This window comes from Vigna unguiculata, chromosome 6, assembly GCF_004118075.2.
Source record: "Vigna unguiculata cultivar IT97K-499-35 chromosome 6, ASM411807v1, whole genome shotgun sequence".
Lineage (NCBI taxonomy): Eukaryota > Viridiplantae > Streptophyta > Magnoliopsida > Fabales > Fabaceae > Vigna > Vigna unguiculata.
The window spans coordinates 23,064,979-23,090,567 of NC_040284.1; the positions used below are offsets into that span (position 1 = coordinate 23,064,979).

Here is a 25,589-nt window from a genome sequence, read left to right on the forward strand (position 1 = left end):
GTCGTAGGGCCCGTCTGGGTCGTAGGGCCTGTTTGGGTCGTCAGGTCCATACAGGTTGTCGGGCCCGTTGGGGTCGTTTGTAGGGTTTTTGGCCCTGTGAATTTCTTTGTTGGGGGCTTTTTTTCAATGTGGGCTTTTTTGGCTCTAGCCCACATGGGTCAGGGCCAAACCCTGTGGACTGGGCCAAATTGACACCTCTAGTCATAATTTCCATCAATATCCAAGCAGTTGCAATTGAAAATCGTTTGGGAAAATTTACTTCATAGTTTCTGGGACTATTACATGTGTACATGCCCATGGTTTTAGTCTAGTTTTCAAGCAATTTTCTAGATTGAAAAAATAGTTTTCCAGAAATAGAAATGCGATCCATTATCATGCGAAAATTGACATATTTTTTGTACAGAGATTCGTTAGAAGTATGGATATGTGGTGTGGTACATGACGTTGGAAGATGAACTAAATTATGTTGCATATATACACACTAAATCGTGGATGAAATTGAGTCAAGCACTTTGGTATATGTTGCGATAATCATTTAAGGCTTTCTTCGATGGTAACATTAATTGTTAACAATTTCATCGTTCATTTTACATCAAAATGATACAATTTCTTTTATACATGTATGTATAAACCTCAACCCACTGCAGCTAGCTGCTTATCTACCCAGTACAAAAAAAAAACCCAGAAAATTATACACGTTATCACAGTTAAGAAAAAATAACGAATTATGACAAAAGAATTTAGAAGTTCTCTTTGTGAAAATCGAACTTAGTGTTGGTTTTTCTGGAGAAGTCAAGAGAAAGCCTTTTAAGTTCTCCAACCAATGTGTGCGCCCCACAGTAGAAAACACCTGAAATTAATCGATTTGTATAGAAAAATGAGATAATATGATACAAAATTGAATTGAAAAAATTGAACTTGAGCAATATTAGAGTACTCACCAACTCTTTTTCCAGGGTGTTTGAGTGCAGTATGTTTAAAAACACTGCGCCAATTTGGTCTAGCAAAATGTGTCTTCACCCTTGTCCCTGAAACAATATCCACACCACTTTTCGCGTGGTGGAGAGATTGAAGCATGGTGATCAAAGCAGAGCGAGCATCTCCTTCCTCGTACACACTTGTGCAATAGTTGTGAAGCTCGATTATTCCATCTTTGTCGTACTCTGCAACATCATCCATCACACCCTTGAACCATTCGAAGGAACCTTGCTCACGCGTGACCCAGTAGAAATAGGCCCTGTTGGTGGCAAAAGGTTTCCTCTTGTTGTTCTTAACTCCACTTTCTACCATCCCTTCTTCTAAGTCTTTCTGCTGTTTCATGTTGTTCAGCACGTCTTTCAGGATACTGATCAAAGGGGTGGCTCCAATTCCCAGACCCACCAGAAGGATCACTTCGTAGTCTTTGTAGTCTTGTGCTGGAGCTCCATAAGGACCATCGATCACAAGCTTTGGCATCCTGCAAAAACAATTTCAATTTCACCACAATCAGTATAATACTAGGAATCAGTTTTGGTGTTTTCAGAAGTAAAATCGTTGCCTTTATCGTTCAACTTACCTTGGTATGTTGTTTCCTTGTAACATATCAGCTCGCAGAAGACCACTCTGGTCACCACTTGCTGGTTGACATGCCTGCATAATGGAATAAATAACAAGGTAAGGTATTACATTATATGCAACATTTTTTAGGATAAATGGTTGTGTCTCGAGCAAAATTTACCTTGGCAAAAACATTCTTAAGCTGTGATGTCCAATCACCCAATGTCCGAATGTGAACGCTTACATAGTCATCTCCTGGGGCTGATGTAATAGAGAAAGGATGCCTACACAACAACGTTGTCAACTTCGTCAACACCAGAAAGTTTTAATAGTAATGTGTAACAGAATAACAGTAACAAAAAAGGAATGTTTATTATACCATTGAAATGGAGAAACATCTGAACAGTTAACGAAAATATACTGTCCACTAGAGTACTTGAATCCTTGTGGTTTAGATACATGTAAGGCCAACACATTTCCTGGGTACACTGCCACCTGAGTTTCAAGAAAAATGCATTGAAAACATTAGTTTATAATAGAAAAAACGAAAAATTGAACTTAATAAGAACTTCAAGTGAGAGAAGGTGATGTTTTACCTTCAAAATCTTGACACTTTTGTAGCCAGACCTGAAAGCACGAAGCAATCGCTCGCATGCGTATAGTATCATAGGAATTGCAAGATACATCCAAGTCTGTGGAAATAAATTCTGAATTAAGAACAATATTTCATATGAAGCAAAGTTAAAGGGTGGTAATAGTTGATGCATGCGTGCATACCGTTTTCTTGTACCATTCCTTGGAGAGGTACAAGTAGTATCCGTGAACGATGAAAAGGGCATAGACGATGACAAAAAGATGATGAGAGTACCAAAAGGCGTTGAAGCCAGTGAGCTTTTTGAGAGGCTTGGGGAGGTTCAATCTGTTTCTTCGGAACCAGGGTTGAGCCAAAGTGAAGGCAATAGCCATAAGCACCACAATGGTTATCCCGGTCCAACCCTCTGTCCCTTTCACGAACCACCAATAATCATCGGGTCTCTCTTCTCCAAAAAATGGCTTCATGGGCTCATATTCGTCATCTGTCGTATGTAACAACCTTGGGAAGTCACATGTTAAATGACAAAGTGCATGTATCCCAACCCCAATTGCAATGCCAAAAGCTATCACCTGTATCAAATCAAAACCATTATCAGCAAAGAAAAACGAAACTATGTACTGTGATAATGATAAGATAATCTTCGTGTGACACATTATGCTAATGTTATTACCTTGTGAAAGTTGATGTTGTCGTCAAAGGGAACAGCCATGCCTAACTTGGTTTTACTTCTGAGCCAAGTGATGGTGTTTCTGCAAACGGGTAAGAGGATTAAGGCCATGTTGAACTTGAGGGTCTCAGCAGCACCTTTGGCTGCTGTGACACAATAGCCCATGACGTGGAACACGGCACGGTGCTTGTACTGGATGAACTTCCAAGTGAAAAGAGCAGCACAAATTGCAAGCCAAAGAGCAATAACCCAGATTCTTTTCCAATTGTCCTCCACAAAGTAAGCCAGTGCCCGGAACCCACGCTTTATAGGGTTGTACTCTTTGGTTGGGACCAGTTTCTGGCTCAGCATTTGACTCATCACACGACTATCCGTTGTTATGTGAGTTGATTGTGCTGGTGCTTGCAGAAGAAGCATTTCCAAGTTGTGCAGCTGCAAGTTGCAGTGGGTGAGTTGAAAAGTTTGAAATTTAAGACAAGTATTCTTAGTTTTCAGTAGTTTGATGATAGAACACAAACCTCGATGTATCCAAGGTTGTCTGGATCCAACTCCTCCATGATAAGAGCTGCATATTCATCTGAACGTTCTTGTAGTTTCGACAGCTTATTAGCCGAAGCGCTTAAGGCGATAATCTGTAAAATCACATAAAGTTCACATTTCCATAAGTTTCTTGTAAAATCACCTTTAGTTTATTGTCACTGTAAAAGAGTGAGCTCTTATAATTATTTTTATCACAGTAAACACTCACCTCTTGAACTTCTTCTTGGGTGATTCTTCCGTCGGCATTTTTGTCCACCCTGACATGAATTCAAATTATTTAGGGACAGTTTCGCAGGAAATGGGTGAGGGTCCAATCAAAATTCAATAATGTTGACATTGAACATGAACTAGTAGTTGTTTTGTTTTGTTTTTTACTTGGATATGTATACTACGTAAACGTAATGTTTCTCAAATAGCTGCTGATAATTTCACACAGAGTTTTCAATAGTCAACCCATCCATCCGTTGACTGCTTCTTTTTCCTTAAAGGGCAAAGCTTTAATTTTTTTTTCCCTTTCTTTTAGAAGTGTGCATGTTTTTAATTTGTCTTTAGAATATTCAATTGTTATTATATATGCTGATTTCTTCGTACTTTCTACCCTACCCTGGACTATTCCACACCTAATCCCATTACAAAATATGTTTAGGTTTGAACAACGAATAAAACAACTCACACCAGTAAAGAATTATAAAAGATTTTTTTTCCCCTAAAAGTGTTTAAAAGTCACATTTTACAACAACAAATAAATATTTGACATTCTCGAAGAATTTAGTCGTAAAATAGGTGAACACTTCTTAATTTAGATGAAAAAAATTCAATTTGTTAAACAAATGCTCAGAGAAAAAATTGTGTCCATGTTTACCTCTTTACCTATATACAACTATTTTTGTACCAAAAAAGTGGATAATAATTAACCATGAAAAAGGACTGGTTGTGTCATAAACAAATGTAATTAATTAACCTCAGAACTATTTTCATTAATTAAATCATTCATTCATTCTTACTTCAACCACACAGCAGCATTAATTGCGAAAAACGTCTTCAATTACTTAGAGAAATGTCTCATTCCTATTATTGCTTCCCATGTTTCACATTATAGAGTCAATAACTGGATTATGACGCGTGTTTCATATGCAAATGCACGAAATGCGGCGTTTTTTTTTTTTTTTCTGTTTGATAGCGGAAAATAATTGCGGATCAATGTCCCATAATGTCCGACGATGTTCTATAGTTTACAGGGTTTAGGACATTATAGATATTATATGAGGATTTTAATGAAAAAAAAAAAAAAACACTGAGGAATTGAAAACTTACATATCAAAGAAGGTCTGGAGCCTTGAATCAAAGCTCTGGTCGGTAATTTGTTCCCAAAATTCACGCAACTCATCTTTTGTTATGGAAGCTGATGTTATGCCTCGACGACGAGATAATGCGTCAAATAATTCCCCAGCAAACTCCTTCTCGTGCATACCTATAAATCATTTTGTCCAAAATACATTTAGCAAAGGTTTTCTTCAATACTGTAGTAAAACTTTTTTACTATTCTATTTCTTAATTAACTTGTAAAGGTTTCGAAAATTATTAAAATTTGCTAACAATATTCAAATAAAAAAAATTAAATTACTTTAGTAAACTAATGATTAAAGCATGGAGCAAGTAGAGGGATATATTAAAAAATACATTATTTTATAAAAATATTAAGTGACTTACATAAAAAATAATAATAAAAACGTCTAGATGCATGCATGAGTATAACTTATAAAAATGAAGGGAGAAACATTATGCAATGTTGACCAATCCTGCAGGAGAAACTATAGTTTATAAGAGTGGCTATGGCAGTGACATTCTTTCTTTTAACATTTTTTATAATATATCATCGTACATAATATAATACAAAAAATGTTAAGAAAGGATGAATAAAACATAAAACGATAAAAGTGTGTTGTTATCGCAAATTTTTCATACACTGAGCATATTGGTTTTTATATACAATAATAATAATTGCGAAAGTAAGAAAGAAGAGAAAGAATGCTTACCAATGCACTGACCGAAGCGCGTTCTGGGCAATTTGCCCTCAACGGCCAAGTCAAGAAAGCGCTTCTCCACCTGCGACCAACCTTCGGTTCCGACATTTTTGGTCATGAACTTGAAACCTCGGAGAGCGCGAGCGGCGCCAGACTTGGACCTATCGACCCTGTCGAACTTCTTGGACGAGGTCATTCTCTTGAGCTCCTGCGAGACCTGCCGGAGCCGCACCGACAGCGAGGAGGGCCGCTTCTCGAGGCGGGAGGCGAGGAGCGCGGTCTCGGGGTCTCCGCCCCTGATGTTTTGAACCGAAACGACGTCGTCGCGAACGTCCAGCGTTATCTCCACCAACTCCTCCTCATCCTTGAACCTGGCGCTCTTCTTGCTGCTCTTCTTGTTGGAGACCAATGGGCCGCTCATGGGCCCGCTGAAGCCCACTCGCGTGCTCCGGCTCCCGGAGCTCCCCGTCTCCGACCATGACTCTATTTGATGCTCTTCAATCTCCATCACGTCAAAATCCCTTCAGTTAACGCTGCTTCTGACCAAACGAAACCTATTCAAAACCGCTTATTTGTATTTGTATCAGGGGTTGATGAAGTTGTGTTACGAAACGAAGATAGTGTTTGGGAAAATATATATAGGAAATGAGAGAGAGGAAGTGGTGAGTGATGCAGAAAGGCAAAATAACGCGTGAAGGGTGAGAGAGAAGTCAAAAATGGAGGGGACTATGATAAAAAATCAAAAGTTGCATGTGGACAATTATTTTCGTGTTTGGGCGCGTTAGTTGACGAGGGTGCATAGTTGTTGATATTCAAACCCTCCTACTCCTCCTCGATGCTTCTTCACAAGCACTTATTTTATCCTTCGTCTTTCTTACGTAATCATCATCGTACATTTCTTTTCTTATACCCTCTCTCAATACGTATTTGTTTGTATTCTACTACGTATACTCTCCTCCTGAAAAAATTTATAATTTCTCACTTAGATTGCTCTACCGCATTATGGTTAGGAATGTCAACAATATGGATAGTAACTACCCTACCAGATAAATATCTCTTCCGTACTCGTACACATATTTATTGGATATTCATTATGTAAGTACTCAAATTCATACAAGTCCAAATAACTATAAAGGTATATATAAAATGATGTTTAACACAATTAATTAGTATTTTGATCAACAAACCCATTTTTTCGGATTAATTGAAAAATAAACAAAATAAACGAATAATAAATCTCAACTACCATGTGTCAAGTATTCTTATTTTGATTCTGATAACAAGCATATTGTTTATATAGGGTTTGATGACTATGTCCAATTTCAAAGAAAGGATAGAGAAGAATGTCAATGAATGTACCTGAAAGAAAACAATGTATCAATACTTGAAGCTAAGAAAATAAAGACAGAAGACAAGACAGAGGAAAAAATTAGGTCATAATGTTTTTTACTAATATATAATACTTGGATATCTATTTTTAATATCCATGTTCTATCCGTTGTGAGTTTTATCTACAGATACTCGTTGATAGAGATTTTTTTTTTGACATTTCTAATTATGAATTTAGGGTAGGTAGCATTTACATGTTATTTTTCAGAATTTAAAGTTAAGTATTTTGAGTGTAGATTATAAATGGTATACAGCATATGGATATGGATGTACAGTTTAACCGTATAGTAGGACAAATTTGACCATAAGTAGGAATTGCATTAACAACCCGTGTTGTGTGAGTGTGTCAGTGTGATAAAGGGCATTTAATTATGTTTTTCTATTTTATTTAATCTTTTGAAGCTGGAATGTGATCTACCATTTCAAATGATTTGATCATGGTAGTACTTATTTTCCTGACACTTCATAGACTAAATTTGATAACATTGATCCGTGATTATATAGAAACAGTAGCGAGAGAGGATGTGCGCGTGACGTCTCTGGATCCAAGTTTCAGATTTGGTAATATTTAAAACACGTCGTTTTCATCTCTTCACCACTTGCTTTTCTTTGTTTGCTAAATATACTGTTCCCAACCATTCCTTTTTTATATCTAATATTTTATTAGAATTAAACAATTATTATATTTCTTTATTTTATTGTATTAATTTTAAAATATAAATACATGTCTTAAGTTTCCTTCTTATACATAAGTAAAAAATATTATTTTTATTTTAAATTCCGGTGCTGGACATAAAATCCAAAATAGAAAATCCTGTTTTATTTTATTATGTGATAAAATTAATTATCCTACTACTTCTAAGTACTAATATGGATATTAATTATTTTTAAATCTATAAACAGAGCTTTACACCAACATTATAAACAACACATATTATATCTTTAGTTTAAGCTTTCTTAGGAATTTTAGCTAGAACATGTGTCAAATAAATTCTCATTTAAATGAAAAGGGAGTGGTAGAGATCATATCATTAAAATAAAATAAAGCACTCAAAATATATTTATATTTAAGTTAGTGTGAGAAAAAATATATTTATTCTTAAGAAAATATTTGTATTGAACCATATAGTAAAAAAAAAAATCTAATTTATTCATTTTATTGGGATGAATATATGATCCATCTAAAAACTAATACCAGTGTTCTTATATGTATAAAAAACAAACATTTCTTAAAAGTCACAAAAATAAGCCATTGTTTGTATCACGAGGTCGTTAAAAGATAAATAAATATTATTTATTCAGCTCGTATAGCTACTGAACCGATCATTATCTTACTCCTGAAAATAATTTTAACATTTGTTTTTTCCTTCATAATTAAAAAGAAAAACTAAATTAATATAACTTTAATACTTAATATTTATTTGTTATGACTATTGTCGTATATTAAAAATGTCAATTTGGGAGGGAAGAGGTATTATAAACACGTGTTGTGGATTATTTCCGACAGAGACAAATGGATATATTTTTTTCTTTTTGCATGCTTAACAAGTAGCATTTTATAATTATAAAAAATCAAGAAATATACGATGGTAGTTGAAGGGAAATAACTAACAAAAATAGAAATAGACTAAATTAATTTACGACCGATGAATTTATATCGTTTTGATGATCTTGTCAATTTAGGATGGCCATTTACTGGTCTTTCTTTTATTTTTTTTATGATAATTTTGTTATCATAATTATATTACAGTTAATAAAAGTTATGAAAAATTTTGTTTGTTAAACTAGGTAGTTAAAATGTCCTTAATAAATTTGCAACGAGTTAACGGTGCTCAACAATTGGTTAGTACAACAGTTGACAGTTGACGATAAACAATCTAGAATATCACTAATACACTGGCACTTTTAAAAAACATTCTAGGTAGTTTCTTAATTATTTAAAATAACGATTATTTAATTTTAAAAGAAAAGGTTTAACAGAAAAGTTAAAGACTTTATAAGAAAATGATTTTTCGTAATCATGAAGGAAAACACGAACCTTTGGTTTTTTCAAATGAAATTTAAGGTTATTATATTTTTAGTTAATAAATTTTCAGGTAAAATTAAAATTCATTTATATTTTAAATTTAAAAAATAAATAAATATGATTTTTTTAACTCAATTATCTTAAATTTTTTACGTTTTTATTTTGTATTATTGGTGACTATTACTTTTTAGAATTTTTTTTTGAAGGAGAAAATCTCTTGTGAGTCTTTTTTTTATTAGGAATGAGTTATTTATATAAGATCATTTCTAACATAGATTTAATGTTTGAGAATCTTGCTTTTGTTATATATATATATATATATATATATATATAATTCATTGTACAAATTTTATTTTATATTTGAATTTTTAACAGATAAACTAAATTTATAATTTTTTAATAATCCTAATAATTTGTTGGTAAATCATCAACTACTACATTTTAAAGTAAAAAAATGGACACAATATTCATCTTACATCTTCATTATATGATGGATGAATTAAATTTAAATTTATTTTCTAACATAATATCAAACTTTATCATAATAAAATTTATTGAAACTCATTTATTATTAGAGTGCTATGAAATCATTATAAAGTGTCTAGTCTTATAAATAAAATATTCATGTCTCTTGATAAAGATGGGTTAATGCGAGTTCTATCTTATGAAATTTTAGAAGAAACTGAGTTTCACATAAGGTTCTATCTTTCAGATTGATATTTATGTATTTTTTTTCCCAATATTACGTCCTTTTATTCTCCACGAAATATAGGTTTTGAAGTCAAAGATTCAACCGCGACAATTTGTATGCATACTTTTATAAATGTATAACAAAAATACTTAGAATAGTAGTTTTGTGAACACATTCAACAATGAATTAAGTCATTGGTAAGAAAAAAATAAAAGATTTAAGTACATGTACATTATTATAGTGGAGATGGTTGTTAGATAAAATGCACATAATTATGGTTGACCCAAAACTAAGAAAAGTCAGATATTGCTTTGACTTTTACGTGTCGGAAATAACTTGAATTATAAAATTCCATAAAAAAAATAAAAAATCTGCAGTTTCTATGTATAGATCGATTTTCAACTTTAGCTATCTCAGTTTTAGTTTCACTAAATTATTAACTTAATATTTCATTCATTGTTTTTTTTATGATCTGCAATTTTATAACATTACCAATTCTTTTATATATATATATATATATATATATATATAATGTCTCACTAATAATAAAATTTGGTGATAAAAATTATTAGTCATTATAATAATCAATTTAGATATTAAATTATAAAATAAAAAATTATTAGTTACTAGAATAATTGTATAATTATTATTATGAGTAAAAAATTATAATTTATCTCTAAATTAATTGATTTATAAAATCAGCTACCCAACAAAATTGGTCACTTAATATTAGTTACCGAGGTTTAGGTTATCTAAAAAATTAATTTCTAAATTAGTATTTAATTAATAGATGACCAAATTAACGACCCATTATATTTTTTATTTATAGTAGTGACTATTTTAGTTATTAATAATTTTTTTTATTTTATAAATTGATCACTATAATGATTAAAAACTTTTAATCATCGTTAATAAAATATTTTATTGTAATAATATATGAAAAAAAGTTTAACATTTTTCTTACCTAACGATTTAATGTTTTCTTATTTGCTTTTAAATTTTAATTTTGTTTTTATATTTAAAAAAAAATACTCAATTCGTTTCTTGAAATTACCGTTAACATTGTCTAAAGAATGAAATTATTCATTTTATATATTTATTGTCCAAATACAAAAGGTGAGGGATGAGGTTAATGCCAAGTTTTTTTCTTTTTTGAAATATGAAGACTACATTCAATAAAAAAATGAATTATTGTCACAAATAGAAAATAAAAATGCTATCAAACCTTTAAATCTAAATTTATATTGTAAAACTAGTTTATAAAAAGATTTGTTTTACTTATTTTAAAGATAAATATATTTTTGTCTCTATATATGTTTTATGAACTCAAATTAATTTTAAAAATTGTGTTGCATCCTGATATTAAATTACATACTTAATTTATCGTTTAATTAAATTATATATCAAAATAGATTTAATCCTATCAACCAATCCGGTTCACCGTGGATTTAAGTCGGGTTGAGCTGAACAAAATTCAGTTTTTTCAAAGATGAATTGAACTCAATCCGGTTAATTTAATTGTCCAGTTTCATCTTTAACTATAATCTTTATAGTAAATTACTCAAGCAACCGTCTTATAAACAAATTTTTCTAATTAACATGACAAAAATGTGTAGTTTTTTTATTTATATTTTGTTGAATAACATGATAAAAAATGTGTAATATTAACAATGTTTTCTTGAACTATATGGATACTTTTTTGGAAACAATTCATCATATATTAGTGGTGAACATGATGAAGACATTGGTTATTATCATCTCATGGTTTGCTAAAAAAATTATTTAAATACATAGATAATTTTTTTTATGTGGGTTGGTGAGTCAACCCACTTAACCCACCAACCCGTGATGGGTTAAACCAGGTTGCAAAATTTTTGACTCACCATAAAGTGAGTCGGGATGAGTTCACTCATTTTCAACCCGGCTCATGGTAAGTCAACCACTATGAGCCGGATTGATTCACTTTGACATGTATATCACAAACATTAAATATATATTACAATATCACTGAGAATGACATCAGTTTCAACCAAAAACCTTAAGGCATTAAATTTATGGGTCTTGATCATTATATGAAACTCAACTTTCTCATTTCTACTCGATATGAGACTTAGACTCACACTTGAATTTCCGACATATATATTTGTTAAAATAATATTTTTCGAAAAAAATTAATTTAAAAACAAAACAGAACTTTTGAAATAATTTGAATATAAAAGACATATTTAACCTACGTACTTATCTTATATAATCAAATATCCAATAAGTCTGTATTTAATTTTCATATATCATTTTTTAATGAATAAAAGTTAAGTGAAGGGGTGTCTCTTCTGATGTGTCGTTGAACAATGAAAATGGAAGGAGTCAAAAAAGTGGATGAAATTAAAACTCAATAAACTCAATATCTAAAAGAAAATGTCAAATGAAATATCTACTTGTTAGACTACGGAAAATATAGAAGAAGCAGGTTTTGGTTACGGAAGAGAGGCACACAACGAAAAATGTGTATGTGTTCATCAATAAAACATAACACATGCCAAGGTAGGAAAGAGACAAGAACTAGGTTTCCACGAATCACTGACTCATATGAAATGTTTTAGATTAATTGTACGATGTTATTGTAAATTTTGAACAGAAAACGACGAACACGTTGAGATGAAGAAACCGTGATTAGTTACCATTACGCAACAGATAACATTGTTGTGTTCAAACTTTGCATCAAGAACAACACGAGAGATTGTGCTAACATCACTAAAAAGGTTGGTATGTTAGCATTATAGTATTTGTGTAACCAACAAATTTTCATGTTAAACTATTACACGAAAAATGCTTTTGACCAGAATAGTCATTGTTGGAAAATATTTTATATATGAATCGTTCCATTGAACGAAGTTAACCTAAATAAATTTTCAACAACTAAATCTCCAACCGAACACAATTAAATAGATCTCATAATAATAATAATAATAATAATAATAATAATAATAATAAAATAATAATTGTAAGTTGTTTTTATTATATTCGGACTTCTTCTACGTACTGTATTATTTGGAATTATTAAAGCACATGTTTTTTCTTCTTATAATAGAGAAAAATCAAAACCTAAACAGTTATCGTATTGCGTTCTAGAATACTTATATTTATTTATTCTTCTGTTTAATTTGTCACAAAGTCGAATTATGGAAGCGCAGGTGTTTTATTGGCATAAATCAAAACCTAACACCTTTTTGAACACACTTTCTAAAATGAAATACACGCTTTTTGTGACGAAAGCTAAATGAACCCTGCCACGTGTACATACATAATTTAATACCCATATCAGGGAAAGATACATTTCTTCCTGTCTTTTTAATTGTTGGATTATGAGAAAAAACTATTTAGATGTTTTCAAAGTTGAAGATGTTGGTCTTCATTTCATTTGTACTCGTGTATTTATTATGAATTACAAATAAAAAATAATGTAAAGATTTAATAAATATTTTATTATCATCATGAAAGTCTATTATGTTTATTAAATCTTACATGTGACAAATTATAACAAAAATCATTAAATAACCATTAATTTAAAGACTTTAAATAATTGATCATGTATTAACTAAATTAGACACCATTATATAAATTAAAAATTATTAATATTTAAAATAATCTCTATTATTATTTAAAAAATTATAATTACTAATATATAAAAAGTATATCTAATATTAGTAAATGAATATTAGATTATAAATCGGTTTTAATTAATTAAAAATTAATTTATTAGAGATCAATTTAAAATTTAATGATAGTAAGTAGCTTAAATTTTAGTACTTAAAATTAGAGATCAATATAGATTTTAATTTACAAGTCAATTATAAATTTGTATTTAGTATAGATATCAATTTAAACACCAATAATTTTTAGTTTATAAAATAATATTTAATTTAATTAATATAGTGATTAATTATTTTTTATTTATAAATGGATTATTATTTAATTATATGGGACCGAGGGATTAAGTATCAAAGTGTGAACCCTTACTAATAGCTATAGCTTTTGGTCAAGTGGGTAGTGCTGCGTGTTCATCCTTTCGGAGAAACCTCATACTCAGATCATAATTATTTGTAACTGCTTGCATGTTATTTCAGGTTATACGATTGGCACTTTATCCTTTGAATGACTACATGGACTTGCAATTATTTGCAGCAATGTTTTCATTGCTGACTACAGACAAACCAGCAATACTCACCATCATGACAATACACCAATACACGATCTTTTCTATATTTTTCTAGATATAATAAGATTTTTTCATTTCTATGTCAGGTTCATATTAATTATAAATTTTGTTTTTGTGTGAAAGTTGGTTATATGATTAATAATTAGGTGAGAATGAATAATAAGGGTGTGTTTGGATGAGACAATTTAAGATGGTAATTTATTTATTTGGAGAAATTAAATTTTTCTAAGTAAAATGACTTGTTTGGATGAAGAAATTAGAAGAAAAATGAAATTGAGTAATTTTAAGAAGGTATTTCAAAACAATAAAATAGTAGAATTTGAATTTCACTAAAAAAATAATGAAATTGAAATTTCATAATTTGTGAAATTTCTCATTGTTCAAGATTCGAGGTGTCAATTTGGCTCAGACGACCCAGATGACCGAGACGAGTCGGGCTAATCCGACAATATACACGGACCGGGCTAGCCTGACGATCAAAACAAGTCCGAAGACAAAGATGGTTTAGGCGAACCGATGGTCAAGGTAGGTTGGGCAAGATTAACTACCAAAACGGGTCGGACGACCCAGACAGGCCAGATGATCCAAATGGGCCCAATGATCAAGATAAGTCGGGCGAGCTTAAAGACCCATACAAGCCAGATAAGACCAACAACTCAAACGGGTCAGGCGGGTTCGACAACTCAAACAGGTCAGGTAGGCCCAATGACCCAAACGGGTCAGGCGAGCCCGACAACCAAGACGGATCGACGAGCTCAACAACTAAGATGGGTCGAGTGGGCCCAATGACGCATATTGGTTAGGCTGGGTCGATGACCTTAACGGGCTGACTGGCCCAACAACCCAAATGGGTGTGATTGACCCGATGACTCAGATGATCCTAACCGACCTGACGACCCAAACAGGCCTGACTGGCCCAACGAGATGATCCTAACGTGCTTGACCGACACAACGATCCAAACGAGCCTGACTGGCCCGATGACCTTAACGGGTCGGGCCGAATCAACTTGACAAACTAGACGAGCTCGACGATGTAGACGGGTTGAGTCGAAAACCTTAATTTGACCGAATTTAAATATTTTAAATTGACAATTATACTTATTAAATTTAATTTCAAAATTTATATATTAAAATAAATATTATTAAAATGAAATTTTATCTCATAAGAGAAATTCAATGATTTTATCCAAACAAGAAATTGAAATGTAAGGTATTTCAATTACTCTATCCAAACATATTATTTAAAAAATGAAGAGAATTCAATCGCAAGAATTTCAAATGCAATGCATTTTAATTTCTTAGAATTGTTGAAATATATCATTCAAAAGGTAATTTTATTATATATATATATATATATTTATTTATTTATTTATATTTACATCTCTTTTATTTATTAACTAACGATAAACTCTTTTATAACATATAAGCTAATGCTTTCGGACTATAAAGGAGGACTTTTTATCTACCTTCTTCCATAGGTATTTTTACAAATAAATAATATATTCTCTGTTTTCTCTTAAGTTTTACCGCTTTTATGTCTTTTTTATTTTATAACATAGTATCAAAAGTTTATTATTTTTTAAGGGTATTTAAGGGAGTGGAAACCATATTTTTACGTATATATATATATATATATATATATATATATATATATATATATAATAAAGTGAATTTTTTGATTTTCTTATTTAAAAGAAATTGGTGTCAAAAGTTATATTTTTTTATAATGATCAGTTACATAAATAAAAGAATTTCAACTTTAAGTGACGTTTTAGATATTAGAGATCGAAATGATGATTAAATTCCAAAAACTAATAAAAAATAAAACGACAATGTTGAATAAAAAGTTTTAATAATGATTTATGAATGAAAATATTAAATCAATAATTGTTAAATAGAAGAAAATTTATTCATATACAGATTAAAATTCAATAATGAACGATAAAGATAAAATGAAAAGTCAATTTAATAAACACTCCTAGTAAAAAATAAAATAACTTATGATTTCTGTTTTCTAGTTTTTATCCTTATTTTTTATTATAGTATAGTAAGGATTTTTGATTAATGTATTATTATTTTAAAAAAAAAATAACTAATGACCTGCACTAAACTCCTTCAAAAAATTAAAAGAAGAGAATAAAAATTTAAAAATTATAATATAATTTTCCTAAAAAATATGGTGCTCTAGTCCGTACACCTTCTTTTACTTCTTCTTCCTCTCACACTTTTCTTTCTCTCTTCTCTAGGAAATCTACCATACCACTCCTAAATAAATTAAATAAATTACCTGCAATGCAAAGCTTTCAGAACATAACTACCTCACTTCAAATAAAGAAGTAAATGTAAAAAAAAAAAAAAACAACCTTAAAGTAATTGAGAAAGCAACAAACAGAAAATAAAAAAGGAAGGTATTAAACATCTAAAATTATTTGCTAAAATTATTTTTATTTAATTTTTTTTGTGTGCATGAAATAAATCATCATTACAGCTATTTGGAACGAACCCATCTTCTCTACGGTGAACATCAAACTGATGAAGTTGGAGTTAAAGTTAACTCACATTAATCTTGAGCCCTTGAATCAAAACAAATACAGATTTTATAGGCTGTGTACGTGGACAACCTGCCTCAACCCACCTCATCTCACTTCTCAAAATGGATAACCCGATATGATCCAGCTTGATTCATTATGGGTTGATCATTTAGTAAGTCAACTCGACTCACTTATTAGTAAGTCAAAAAATTTGAATTCAGTTCGGCCCACCATAGGTTGGTGAATTAAACGGATTGACTCACGGATTCAGTTAATTAATCAAAATACATTTTATTTATATTCTGTTTTAGTCAAAACTAAATTATAATTCTAACTAAAATCTAAATAAACTTTAATACAATTAAAATACAAAACAAAAATACAAATTATCTATGTGTTGGCTAAAAAAAACAACCTTGACCAAACCAAATCCAACTTAATAAAAAACACTTATGTGACCTTTCATTTGTGGGTTAGCTCACCACGAGTTCAACCCGGATGAACTGAGTTCTAGGTGAGTCGAGTTAAAAATCAACTCGTATTAAAATTTGTAAAAAAAATTCAACCCAACTTGGATCGAACCCGTGGTGAGCCGGGATGACTCGCAGATTCCAATCTGTGATGAGTCGGATTGACTCACAGGTTCTGACCCTTTTTGACAGCTCTACGACCGTAGAATTGTGCCAAAGTTGAAGAAAATGTGAGGAAGCTATTATGATCAGTTAATTAGATAATTGCACGAGAGAATTTGCAAAATGCATGATATAGTATGCATTTTTATTTAAACATTCGGATATTTACACCCTACCAACACAACTTACAGTGACGGAGCTTTTACACGGCAGAGAGGGGCCACGCCCCCCTCCCTCTACACCCCACTCCCCACTATATATATTTTTTATTTATATATTGAATTTTTAATATTTTTATAAATTTTTTAATTAAATGTATATATTAAAAATTAATAAAAATTAAATTATGTATTTTTTTAGCTTAATTATGTTTTAAGTTTTTGATAAATTTGAGAACTTTCAATTGAGTCGTGATAAATTTTTGTGATTCATTGAGTACCAATTAAGTCTCCGACTATGATGAACCGATATTTCAATTTGGGTCACGTATCCGTATCCGACATATATCGTGTCCGACACTTTAGAATACTTTAATGATACTTATCAATGAAGTATCTAATTTACAAAGTAGTAGTACACTACAATAAAATCTTTGAATAGTGACTAATTTTAGTGACAAAAAAAATTAATCACTATATATTTACCAAATTAACAACTAAAATAGTTTCAAAAAATTATAATCGGTCTCTAAATTGATAATTAAAATAGTTTCAATGATGAATTGATTTTAAATTGGTCACTAACATTAGCTACAAGGTTTTGACTACCAAAATAATTGGTTTCTAATTAGAAAATTTGGATTCACACATTAACAATCATATATTTATTATGTTTGTAGAATTATTGTATATTTTTCATTATTCATATATCACGTATCTATCACGTATCGTATCCTATTATTTTAAAAATATACGTATCAATGTATAGGATACATGTCGTATCCGATACACGTATCGTATCTGTGCATCATAGGTCTCCGATGTTATTTTATTTAATGGGATGATGTGGCTCTTAAGAGGCTGACGTAATTATTATCTTTCTATGTCACTTTGTTGACTTGTCACCTTTATCATTTTATTATTTTATTATTTTAAAATTTTGTAATTTATAATTTTATAATTTGTTATAGTTAGCATTATTTTTTTTTATCTCATGAGCCTTTGTATGTTCACTTTTTATTAAGATAGAAGAAAAAGTAATGTACTATGTGTTTTTTCATAACGAATTTTGAATTGTGACTTAATTATTAGAATTTTCTTTTATTAGTTATATCTTTGAATTTTTCATTAGATTATGATAAACTATTTTTGAATTTCAAACTTAAAAAATAGGTCAATTGATGAAGAGTAAAATAATTTATATTTATTTTTCAAAAATAATAAAAGGAAAACTACCCACAAAGATGAAAATGAAAACAAATTCAAATTCTTTACACAAACCAGAATATCATACTTATAATCCAATTGTTCAATTGAAGGAGTCATTTCTTAAGGTTACAAAAATTATAGGTGATGACGAATTTGATATTAATTCTTTGGAACAATATTATATAGAAAAACATATTCAAATATGAGAATATCCAATAAATAAAAATGATGAAATTAGGAAAACGTATCTAAAATAGTATTCATATCAAATACAACTTCAAAATTTTGAATATATTACTTTGGCTCTTCCATAATAATTATTAGTCAAGATTCGTCACTGATAACTTACATCCATGGATTGCAGAACATCAAACCTAAATGTAAACTACAAAAACAACATCGACATTGGAAGACATTCGAAGAAGATGAATCTGTATGCTGACCATAACTTCCCCAGAAATAAATTGCAGTAATATTAAAGACTTTCCATCACAGACACTGCCATGGCATCTTGTGCAAATCTTCGATAAGTGAGTATTAATCTTATTTTACAGATTAATTATCCAAGATGAAGTTAAGTTTAAAATTTCATCTCTTAATAACATCACTAAATGTGGTGTAAGATGAGGGTTCCAAAACCTGCAAAATGCAAAGTAGATTACCTCTGAAACATAGTAAAATTCACATCAGAAAGTTAGGACTATTGGTCCCCCAAGTGGGTCATCTCTTCTCTTTGATGGGTTTGGATGGAGAAATCAATCTTGTTGAATCACCCGTAGAGAGTTAGCCAAGTTCAACAAACTGGACCCACTGTCAACTTCTACGTCGTTTGCATTATGTGACTCTTTAACTACTGAAAATCTTTATCCAACTGCAACGATCGTGACTCAAATTATCAGATTCTGTACTTTTTCATCCTGAATTTATCAATAAGAAAAGGAGAGGTGTTTCATCACGACAAACGAGAGTATTAGTAAGTAGCTCCCATTTACTTTATGACAAAATACCTTTAAGAAACAAGACAAAAGCATTAAGTCAAGGTAGTGGCCTAGTAGAGAAGTTTTTTCCACTCTTATGCCTTATCAGTACTATTATGTTATGCATATAGGTTCATAGAATTCATTATGGTGAGAACTGAGATGAGTTTTTCAGTTCCCTAAGAAGGAAAAATACAGCAACAACTACCAGGCTTATCGATTCCTTGGAGTATCATCAAAGACACACTTCTGGCTCTTCTTCACCCAAATAACAAGTCTTGTTTTCCCTCCTTCAGAAACTAAATGGAACAAAAAGAAAAACAGATTTTTAAGAGAGAACAGTTTCATTGATGCTTTGAGAACTTAGAAAATACCGAGTCTTGTTTTTTTGAGACTCAACATGAGGTTCGTGTTCATCATTACCTTGTTGGTGTTCTTATCATTGCAAAGAGCCAACATTTTGGCTGTGGATGCGGCGTGGAATGCAGTAGGAAATGAAAATGGAATCAAGAAAACCTCAGGGAATGATGAGAATGAAAACAAGGAATCTCCTAGACTTGAAAACTTCAGAACTTTGCTTGGACTCAAGTCACTCAACATGTTTCACACAAGAAGGTTATGCTACAGCGTTTTTAAATCAAACTGTGTGTCCCTCTCAGCTTCTCTGTCATCCAAAACCCAAGCTGAGCCTCCGAATTCGGAGCTGCACGTGCATCCTGGTTCTTATCACTCACATAGAAGCATGCCACTTCACGAGATTCAACAACAAGATAGAGGTAGCGCAAATAGAACAACACTAGTGGCTGTTGTAGTATCTGGTGTAGTTGCTACCTTAATTTGTGCACTCGGGTGTGTCTGTGTTTGCAAGAGATTTAGAAATCAGAAATGGAAACCCAATAGGACAATGCCACTGTTTAGAAAAAACGGAAGAACAGCAGGTACGTGCCATAATTCATCAAGCAATGTGAGTTTAAACTCTGACCCTGATTTGCTTTCCTTGAAACAAACTTGTGAGACAAAAAGTGGCACTTCAAGCCGTAGTTCCCTAAAACGTGCAATTAATGAGGAGAAGGTGTTGAATCAAGAAGAACATGACAATGCCAGCACTGCCAGTTATTCCGCCACCAAGGAAACTCTATCTGTTCACGAGGATTTGGAATATGATGGTGGTGGCAAAGCTTCCTCTGCAGAAAAAACTGACCCTGAAGCATGTCATTCATCATCAGATTATGAAAGTTTTCATTCATGTGTTGAAACAGAACCACTGTTTCTGTCCCCTAGAAATTTAATCTCTGAGACAACTCAATTTCCTTGTTCTTCCAACAATTCAACTCCAAAGGTAGAATCTAACCAATCACCATCCACTCCCAAAGATGAAGAGCAAAAGAGAAGTGAAACTTCTCAATCAAGTATTCCTCCCCCACCAAGTCCACCTCCGTTTTTGAAACGAAACATGAACAACAGTGTGATCAAAACCCCACCTTCTCAACAACTGCCAAAACTCAAACCACTTCACTGGGACAAAGTAAGAGCCACACCAGATCGAACGATGGTGTGGGATACGCTTCGAACAAATTCGTTTGAGTAAGCTCTTTCTCAAAATTAGCAAGTAATATGTCTTGTATCTGTTTTTAGTTTCACCGTTTGAGAAAATGATGAAATTTAACCAGGTTGGATGAGGAAATGATCGAGTCACTCTTTGGCTACAATTTACAGAATTCAACAAAGAACAACCCAACAATGAGTAAAACCCCGTCCCCTAAGGAGCATGTACTTGAGCCAAAACGCCTGCAAAATATAGCAATACTCTCTAAAGCTCTAAATATCACAGCAGAAGAAGCATGTGAGGCTCTAATACTAGGTAAAGGATCCTATTTTATAAACATGTATAATAATTTAGGCTTTGACCACCAAAGTCTAAACAACCACCTTTACATGTACACCATGTGCTACAGATAAATTAATGATGCTAAGTGAAAAGTCTCATTAAGTAGTGAAATAAATGCAGGGAAGGGTCTGTCTCTGCAACAACTGGAGGCACTGGTAAAAATGGTACCAACGAAAGAAGAAGAGGATAAGCTATTGAGCTACAAAGGAGGTGTCAATGAACTTGGGTTCGCTGAAAATTTTGTGAGAGTAATGCTTAGCATACCATTTGCTTTTCAACGAGTGGAAGCCATGCTTTACAGAGAAACTTTCGAAGACGAAGTGACTCACCTCAGTGACTCTTTCACAATGCTAGAGGTAGCATAATTAAGACCCTTTTAAATAGTTCATTGCAATCTCTTGAAATTTATAAAGAATCATGAAACTATGAAGCCATGTTTGTGTTACTTGTTTAAAAAAGTTAATTTTTGTGACACCAGGAAGCATGCAAGGAACTAAGGTCAAGCAAGTTCTTCTTGAAACTGCTGGAAGCAGTGCTGAAAACAGGAAACCGCATGAACGTGGGAACAACAAGGGGAGGTGCTAGAGCTTTCAAACTTGATGCCCTTCTCAAGCTTGCTGATGTTAAAGGAACAGATGGTAAAACCACCTTGCTCCATTTCTTTGTTCAGGAGATAGTTCGCTCAGAAGGAACCAAAGCTTCAAAGAGCATCGTGGAACAGAAGAGTGAAAACAGATCAGAGGAAGAGGAGGAAGAAGATTATAGAAGAATGGGACTAAAACTTGTCTCTGGACTTAGTGCTGAGTTATGCAACGTTAAAAAGACTGCCACAATTGACTTAAACGTGCTTGCAAGTTCTGTCTCGAACCTATCAAGTGGGTTGGGTAACATGCAGAAGCTGGTAAAAGGGTTGTTGTGTGAAGATGAAAGAAACAAGAGCTTTGTGATTTCCATGAAGCGGTTTCTGAATTATGCAGAAAGAAAGGTAGAAGAGTTGCATGGAGATGAAGCTAGAGTGATGGGTCGGGTAAAAGAAGTAACTGAGTATTTTCATGGGGATGTGAGTGACGAAGAGTCGAATCCACTTCAAATATTTGTAATAGTAAGGGACTTTCTTGATATGGTAAATAATGTGTGCAATGAGCTTAAAAGGTCTATGAAATCCCCTCGCACTATTTGGATTGAGTAGAATAGAAAGCCTTGTTGTGTGTTTATATGCTTTCGAATCATGGTTACTGTAATCATTATCTTTGGGATTGAATGTATGTATATTTTGTTTCAAAATCATCCATGTACTATAAATACGAATATAAGTGGATGTTTCATATTTAATTAGAGATAACAAAATTGAAGTGTGACTTCAATCTCTTAAATCTCTTACATACCATGTTATAAATCTCCCATTTTTATTGTAAGTACGGTTAGGTTGAAAGTCTCATATCGACTAGAGATAAGACGATGTTTTAATATATAAATGAGATACAAGCCTTATCTCACAAACGACAAACTAGTTTTGTAGAGTTGAATTATGCTTAAAATCCATTTCTAATATGGAACAGAGTCAGCTTTAAAAAGCCTATCTTAACAAGATTTCTCTTCTAAAAGTCTCGAAGGGTAGAATCATAAGTATGACCATGATAAGATGTCACTAAAATTATGAGAAAGAAAATTTACTGTTGTTAAGAAGGTATTTGTAACATGGTTGTAAAAAAAATGATTTTCTTGTAGGACATTGTACAAGAATCGAGTTACAAAACAGATACAAAAAGAACTGAGTAAACAAAAGAAATGAGATTTTGAAAGGAATTAAGTGTGGAGTTGTGAGTTATATATTAAATGAAAATAAGTTCACGGACAATACATAATCTAAAAGTTGATTGTCCTGAAATTTTGAATTAAAAATGATATCAAATTTTTAATGAGTCAATTTATAATTCATCTTATCCAAATATTTTTATGATGTGCACACTCTTGTATAGATTAAGTGTGTTTAGGTTTTGCGTCAAAGTGATGTAGAATTGATTTTCTAATGCACATGTTTGATCTCCAAAATCAATTAAAGGATAAAAGATTTACGTTAGATGAAAAACAACTAATTCTTGCTTCCGCGTTGAAGAATTGATTCTATCAATTTTCTAACGCTAAACCAAGCACACCCTAAATCATAACTTATTGGTTATCTAAATCTATCATGTTATGTACTAATTAATTAATTGTAATGTATTTTATATATTGAGAGAGATAATTTTATTTTTGTAATTTGATGACAAATGTTCTTGATTTTCTATTTAAATCTGAGTTTTGTCTTTCTATTTTCATCACTCTGTATAGTTATTTCATTATCCAATTCTCTTATTGTTTTCTTTACAGAGTTTCTTTTGAGATATATCTTATGTTCATGCTTCATAAATGTTTTCATTGATTTTGAATTACAATTTTTATTTCTTATGTTTTTTATTTTATCATTTATTTATGAAAATCTTCAATATATTTTCTTCACATCAAGACATATACATTTCAAACATAAAATTAAATATTTATGATAACTAATTAGCAGGTGTAATAATAAGTTCAACAAATTTTGTTATAATAGATTTCGAGAATCGGATATCATTTTAATAAATAGATCTAAATCTAACTCAATTTTACAAAATTCATGAATACAATGGAATTTACACTTAATTATACATTATAATTTTATTTTATTTTTATTTAAGGTATGACCTCGAAGAGATCTCGTACAGAAATTATTTTATATTTTTATAAATTGTCTCATCGGTAGTAAAAGAATTTACATTTTTATTTATTAATTTTGAGAAGCCTGTGCATTATACAATGTATTTCTTAAATTCAGCAACTTAATGGAAAATATTAAATTCCAACTAACTTTATTTAAAGAGTTTTATTGTATGATGTGTTTAAGAAAACTATTAAAGTGTTATAATAGTCTATTGATATCAGTTCTTCTTATGTGTTTTTTTTTAATTAGGGTTGAATTTGTTTATAAATTTGATGCTTAAATTGAAATAACATTGTTTTGAATTGAGAGAAAACAATATTGTTAATTATATAACCATAAAAGAATCTCACAAATATTTATTTAAGCAGTGTGTTTAAAGCAAGTCTGAAATTTAAATATAAAAAAAGTCATTAATTAACACCATCATCTCATGTTAAATAAAACATAAATTTTTCTTTTAAGATTTTTCTATTAATATTGATCGAAGAATAAAATAAATGCATTAATTAATTAAATACATAAATTAAATAACAATACTGTCATAAATTATAGATGGAAGCATTTTTAATCTCTTCTCCAATCTAATCGCTTAACCGTCACATGAATCAACCCTTTGATAGAATCAAAGTAGCCTTAAAATCTTCAGGGCAAGATCGGAGTGCGTAACATTTATAGTTTGCTTGCAGTTTATATTCAACGTCCCTCGTGTTTGGTTCAGTTATCAGAATCCGAAAACTTTGAAGAAAAGGAAATAGCCTTTTTTTTTTTCTCGTTTTCCCTCCAAATGAACAGTTTGGTTGGTAATTCAGAGCAGGTAACAATGGAGGAGGCCACTTCCAAAGGCGTCGCCGGAAGAAGAGGCGAGAGGAAGAAAGCCGTTTCCAAATCTATAAAAGCCGGTCTCCAATTTCCGGTGGGCCGTGTCACTAGATATTTGAAGAAAGGCCGTTACTCCCGTCGATTAGGCGCCGGCGCTCCGATCTACCTTGCCGCCGTCCTCGAGTACCTCGCCGCCGAGGTAAATACTCAACAATTTGTGTTTACCTCATTCTTGAAATCAATTAGTTCTTATTTACAACATTTCAATGGAAATTTTACAATGCAGGTGTTGGAATTGGCTGGGAATGCCGCACGTGATAACAAGAAAAATAGGATCATCCCTCGGCACGTGCTTTTGGCTGTGAGAAATGATGATGAATTAGGAAAACTTCTTCAAGGTGTGACAATACCTAGCGGTGGAGTGTTGCCTAATATTAATCCAGTTTTGTTGGCGAAGAAAAATACGTCTACTCCTGAGGAAAAGCTCTCTACTCCTACATCGCCTATGAAAACATAGATTATTCATTTTGTAAATTTTTTTGGTAGATTTTCTTTTTATTTTATTTAGGCTGGATTTTTTATTTTGGTAATATTATATATATAGTTTTAGTTCAGGAGAAATTTGATGGCCATTTGCCTAACATATGGTCTTTTACTTTTTTAGTGTCACTTTCATGGTTGGATATGATAACGGTTTAAATGTAGTCCCTTATTGAATTAAATCATGCATGAAAGAAGCATTTTGTTACCTTAACTAGTTTTAAAACCCTTTTTTAAACCTAGTCTGTTTGTAACAGTTGATCGGAGTCCGTTAGATATAGTTTGGCTTATTTTTGTCTGTGAAAATTTATTTATGATTACCCAATTAGTGGAATTGAAGTATAATTTGTAACGCTCTCTTCGAACACGGTAGTTATTGTTCTCCGTTATTTAAGCGTTTATGCGACATGG

At 31.5% G+C, this 25,589-nt stretch overlaps 3 protein-coding genes across 3 annotated transcripts; 2 read left to right on the forward strand and 1 right to left on the reverse strand.

The window, feature by feature from the left end:
- Window positions 1-511: 511 nt before the first annotated feature.
- On the reverse strand, window positions 512-5,992 carry LOC114187879 (respiratory burst oxidase homolog protein B-like). The gene is made up of 12 exons (XM_028076275.1): window positions 5,375-5,992; window positions 4,653-4,809; window positions 3,547-3,595; window positions 3,317-3,430; window positions 2,802-3,230; window positions 2,314-2,700; window positions 2,133-2,228; window positions 1,916-2,031; window positions 1,718-1,820; window positions 1,556-1,629; window positions 942-1,456; window positions 512-850 (listed from the first exon to the last, which is right to left on the reverse strand). The coding sequence occupies exons 1-12, from the start codon at window positions 5,868-5,870 to the stop codon at window positions 741-743; spliced, it is 2,646 nt and encodes an 881-aa protein (XP_027932076.1). The 5' UTR covers window positions 5,871-5,992; the 3' UTR covers window positions 512-740.
- A 13,231-nt stretch (window positions 5,993-19,223) lies between these two features.
- LOC114187463 (formin-like protein 11) lies at window positions 19,224-22,437 on the forward strand. Its single transcript, XM_028075725.1, has 4 exons — window positions 19,224-20,775; window positions 20,862-21,052; window positions 21,200-21,435; window positions 21,558-22,437. Exons 1-4 carry the CDS (start codon window positions 19,592-19,594, stop codon window positions 22,266-22,268), a joined length of 2,322 nt encoding a protein of 773 aa, XP_027931526.1. The 5' UTR covers window positions 19,224-19,591; the 3' UTR covers window positions 22,269-22,437.
- Window positions 22,438-24,419: 1,982 nt separating this feature from the next.
- Window positions 24,420-25,506, forward strand: LOC114186750 (histone H2A-beta, sperm-like). The gene is made up of 2 exons (XM_028074748.1): window positions 24,420-24,837; window positions 24,925-25,506. The coding sequence occupies exons 1-2, from the start codon at window positions 24,604-24,606 to the stop codon at window positions 25,153-25,155; spliced, it is 465 nt and encodes a 154-aa protein (XP_027930549.1). The 5' UTR covers window positions 24,420-24,603; the 3' UTR covers window positions 25,156-25,506.
- Window positions 25,507-25,589: the final 83 nt, after the last annotated feature.

Bases quoted from the DNA above. Each gene is read 5' to 3' on its own strand.
- LOC114186750 (XM_028074748.1), top strand. From the start codon at position 24,604: ATGAACAGTTTGGTTGGTAATTCAGAGCAGGTAACAATGGAGGAGGCC. The intron at 24,838-24,924 runs GTAAATACTCAA...TTTACAATGCAG, and splicing joins TCGAGTACCTCGCCGCCGAG to GTGTTGGAATTGGCTGGGAA.
- LOC114187879 (XM_028076275.1), bottom strand. From the start codon at position 5,870: ATGGAGATTGAAGAGCATCAAATAGAGTCATGGTCGGAGACGGGGAGC. The intron at 2,229-2,313 runs GTATGCACGCAT...TTATTTCCACAG, and splicing joins AGGAATGGTACAAGAAAACG to ACTTGGATGTATCTTGCAAT. The intron at 1,457-1,555 runs GTAAGTTGAACG...TTGTTTTTGCAG, and splicing joins CAAGGAAACAACATACCAAG to GATGCCAAAGCTTGTGATCG.
- LOC114187463 (XM_028075725.1), top strand. From the start codon at position 19,592: ATGAGGTTCGTGTTCATCATTACCTTGTTGGTGTTCTTATCATTGCAA. The intron at 20,776-20,861 runs GTAAGCTCTTTC...AAATTTAACCAG, and splicing joins CTTCGAACAAATTCGTTTGA to GTTGGATGAGGAAATGATCG. The intron at 21,053-21,199 runs GTAAAGGATCCT...AAATAAATGCAG, and splicing joins ATGTGAGGCTCTAATACTAG to GGAAGGGTCTGTCTCTGCAA.